This window comes from Chiloscyllium plagiosum, chromosome 12, assembly GCF_004010195.1.
Source record: "Chiloscyllium plagiosum isolate BGI_BamShark_2017 chromosome 12, ASM401019v2, whole genome shotgun sequence".
Classification (NCBI taxonomy): Eukaryota; Metazoa; Chordata; class Chondrichthyes; order Orectolobiformes; family Hemiscylliidae; genus Chiloscyllium; species Chiloscyllium plagiosum.
The window spans coordinates 85,936,648-85,941,037 of record NC_057721.1 but is presented as its reverse complement, the minus strand read 5'-3'; the positions used below and the strand labels follow the sequence as shown (position 1 = coordinate 85,941,037).

General features: G+C 46.6%; 1 protein-coding gene across 1 annotated transcript in view; it reads right to left on the bottom strand.

Moving 5' to 3' along the window:
- LOC122554865 (high affinity cGMP-specific 3',5'-cyclic phosphodiesterase 9A-like) overlaps window positions 1–4,390 on the bottom strand; it is a 48,820-nt gene that overhangs the window by 5,572 nt on the left and 38,858 nt on the right. Inside the window, exons 14-16 of the mRNA XM_043700212.1 lie at window positions 1,851–1,955; window positions 1,534–1,662; window positions 715–810 (exon numbers count right to left, since the gene is read on the bottom strand). Coding sequence (XP_043556147.1) covers window positions 715–810; window positions 1,534–1,662; window positions 1,851–1,955 — 330 coding nt within the window. The remainder of the gene's footprint in view (window positions 1–714; window positions 811–1,533; window positions 1,663–1,850; window positions 1,956–4,390) is intronic.

The window sequence follows — 4,390 nt, the reverse complement described above, 5'->3', positions numbered from 1 at the left end:
AGGAGAGGTTGACTGAGCTCGGACTTTTTTCATTGGAGAAAAGGAGGAGGAGAGGGGACCTAATTGAGGTATACAAGATAATGAGAGGCATAGATAGAGTCGATAGCCAGAGACTATTTCCCAGGGCAGAAATGACTAACACGAGGGGTCATAGTTTTAAGCTGGTTGGAGGAAAGTATAGAGGGGATGTCAGAGGCGGGCTCTTTACACAGAGAGTTGTGAGAGCATGGAATGCATTGCCAGCAGCAGTTGTGGAAACGCGGTCATTGGGGATATTTAAGAGACTCCTCGACATACATATGGTCACAGAAATTTGAAGGTGCATCCATGAGGATCAGTGGTCGGCACAACATCGTGGGCTGAAGGGCCTGTTCTGTGCTGTACTGTTCTATGTTCTATCTAACACTTCTGGTTCCCCTCTATCCACTCTTGTTGAGATTTCCTCAAAAAACTCTTAATAAATCAGTCAGACATGATTTCACTTTCATGAAGCCATGCTGACTCTGTTTGATTTGATTTCCAAATGTTCTGCAACTCCTTCCTTAATAACTGATGACATTAACCTGGGGTTGTGTGGTTTTTAACTTTGTCCACCTAGTCCAGCACTGGCACTTGCACATTATTAGTAACTGTTGACATTACAGTGAGATAGGGTAATGGGGAAAGCTTAGTACATGGGGCAGGGAGAGGGAACTGAGAGCAGATTCATGTCACCTCATTTGTAGCATCATCAATTTGCTTCAGCTCCTCGTAACGGTCCCGTGATTCTCTCAGTGGCTGAACCAATGGTTCTTCAATCTGAGGGAAAAGCTGAATTGAGACACAGCAAATTGTCAATATTTATTAAACAGCAGACTGAAAGACCACATTACCACAATTTCTAGAGAAGAGGAACAGCAGTAGGCCATTCAACCCCTCAAGCCTTCTCCACCGTGCAGTGACATCATGGCTGTTCATCCACTCATTCCCTTGTTCCCGTTCTTCCCCCATACCCTTTGATCCCTTTAGTCCCAGAAACTTATCTAATTCCTTCTTGAAAACTTTCAATAGTTTGGCTTCAACTGCTTTCTGTGCTAGTGAGTCCCACAGGCTCCCTACTCTCTGGATGTAGACACTTCTACTCATCTGCTTTAACCTTGGGCTGGGCCCCTTGGTCTGATCATTGGGACATTTCCCTTGCTGCTCCTTCCACAGAAGTGACACACACTTCCCTCAGTGGCCTGCCCTTCAGCCCCTACTCCCTCATTCTCCAAGTGACCTTCTCCTCTTTTCAATGACCACCTCACTCCCCTGTGACCCCATCATACTGACCCAGTGACTCCCCTCCACCCTGGGACACTCCTCGTTCGTCTCAATGGCTGCTCATCACCCTGTACTCCCTTACTTTCTCCAGTGACCACCTCAGTCCTCCCCCCCCCCCCCCCCCCCAGAACACTGTCACTGCCCTGTAGGGAGGGGCAGATGTTGGGGAGGGAAGAGTTTGTAGCAGGAGGGTGTCTGGGGAAGATTTTGGGGAGAAATCCCATCTCTCACCTTGGCCACCAGCTCGAACATGGGGATGAGAACAAACTTGATAAAGCCGATCTGGGCGGTGACCTTTGTCACTTTGTCCCGGTCCATGAAGGGGGCAGTGGGCAGCCCCTCAGATTTCTCCCGGTCACTCTGCAATAACCAATCAGAGGAGAGAAGGAAGGCAGGAAGCAAACTGGGTCCATCAGGAATATAGGGAGCAGGGGTCGGGGGTGTTAAAGTGTAGGGTCACTGTAGGGCTCACAGAAGGGTTATGGGGGGAGGTCACAATGGGGTAAATGTGGGAGTTCCTGGGGTCACAGTGGAAGGGATTGCATTACCTGCATGAAGTATTCCTGCAGCAAACAGTCCACCCAAGGCTCTGCTACCTCCATTGGCCTGACTTCATTTGAGATGTCACAGCATTTAATCAGAACCATCTTCAGCTGCACAAAGACCGGAAACAGAAATTACTTCAGGGCCAAGGCCCCTCTCCACAGGCCCGAGGATACTACCCTGGGGAACTCCTGCAGAGATGTCCTGAAGCTAAAATGACTGACCTCCAACAACCACGACTGTGCCAGATATGACTCAAATCAGCTTTCCCCCAGTGGAAGCTTTGTTATATATGAACACCTGAATGACAACTGGGAATTATTCATGTTCAGCGACTTGGCAAAGACTGCAGCTGTCAAGTCTCTTTGAGGAAGTAATGTGTGCTGTGAATAAAGAGGAGCCAGCTGATGTATTGTACTTAGATTTCCAGGAGGCATCTGACAAGCTGCCACATCAAAGGTTATTGCATTAAATAAAAGATCGTGGCATACAGAGTATTGTATCGGCATCCTATACAGGAGGGTTTATACTAACCCTGGCAGGAGCTGGGATATAGAGAGAATGTTCAGCAGGGGAAGATGAACAGCCAGAATTTGAAGAGACAGCAAAGGACTCGGGAACCAACAGACGTTGCAGACCAAGGGAGCCTGATGCGATTGGATGGGATTTATTTTAAAGGATTCTGACAGACAAAGGGCAGATGTATTAAGTTGAAGTGTGATGTTATTGCTGTCATTGACAGGGGTGGGATTGACAGCTCAATCTTCCAGGATACAGGCCCTTCAGGTGAGACAGGGAAGGGAGTGTCACAATATTGATCATTGGAGGCAGTTCAGGAAGGAGGAATGACATCTTAGAAGGTTCCTCAAATGAAGCCTTTGGGACAGAACTTAAAAACCAAAAGGAGCAATCGCATCACTGGGAATGTACTAAAGGCCCCACAACAGTCCGAGAGAAAGGAAACGCGGAAATGTCGACAAATTGCAGAGATGTATAAAAGTAACAGGTTAGTCATAGTGGGGGATTTCAACTTCCCGAACATTAACTGGGGGAGTCAGAATGTGAATGTTTACAGGGAATAGAGTTCTTAAAATGCATCCAGGAGAGTGTATTAAGCCAGTCCTAGAAACCCCAATAAGACAGGGGCCAGCCCTGGACTGAATTTATGTAACAGACTGGACAAGCGGTTGAAGTATCAGTGGGGGAGCATTTTGCCAACAGTAATCATAACGCCATTAGATTCACGATCGTTATGTGCAAGTTCTCAAATTGGGAATTACAACAGCAAGAATAATGTTAAGGTGGATAGGTTTCCAGGGCCTGTTGGTATCTACCCCCAGGTTTCTGACAGAGGCAAGAGAGGAGATTACTGGGGACTTGACCAAGATCTTTGTATCTTCATTAGTGTTGGAAAGGCCCCAGAGAACTAGCCAGGAGCTGATGTTGTTCCTCTGTTCAAGAAGGGAAATAGGGATAATCCAGGAAACTATAGACCGGTGAGTTTTACATCAGTGTCTGAGAAGCTATTGGAGAGAAGTCTTAGGGATAGAATTTACGTGCATTTGGAAAAGCATGGTCTAATTAGGAACAGTCAGCATGGCTATGTGCAGGGCAGGTCATGTCTTACTAACCTGAGTGAATTTTTTGATGAGGTGACAAAGGTGATTGATGAGGATAGAGCAGTGGATGTTGTTTAACATGGATTTTAGTAAGGCTTTCAACAAGGTCCCTCATGGTAGGCTCATCCAGAAGACTAAGATGTATGGGATCCACAGTGTCTTGGCCACATGGATTCAGAATCGGCTTGCCCATAGAAGGCAGAGGGTAATGGTGGTAGGGTGTTTATCAGGATGGAGCTCGGAGACTAATGGTGTACCACATGAATCCATACTGGGACCAAATGACTTGGATAAAAATGTAGATGGGTTTATTAGTAAGTTTGCAGATGATACAAAGATCTGTGGAGTTGTGAGTAGTGTCAAAGGTTGTCAAAGGATACAACGGGATATAGATAAGTTGCAGATATGAGTGGAGAAATGGCAGATAGAGTTTAACCCGGGTATGTGTGAGGTGCTGCACTTTGGGAGATCAAATATTAAGTAAAAATATACAGTTAATGACAGGACTCTGTACAGAGGGATCTGGGGATCAAGTCCATAGCTCCCTGAAAAGGGCACACAAGTAGAGTCACAGAGTCATAGAGATGTACAGCACAGAAACAGACCCTTCGGTCCAACCCATCCATGCTGACCAGATATCTCAACCTAATCTCGTCCCACCCGCCAGCACCCGGCCCATATCCCTCCAAACACTTCCTATTCATATACCCATCCAAATGCCTCTTAAAATGTTGCAGTTGTACCAGCCTCCGTCACTTCCTCTGGCAGCTCATTTCACACATGTACCACCCTCTGTGTGCAAATTGCCTCATGGTCTCTTTTAAATCTTTCCCCTCTCACCCTAAACCTATGCCCTCTAGTTCTGGACTCCCCGAACCCAGGGAAAAGACTTTGTCTATTTATCCTATCCATGCCCCTCATGATTT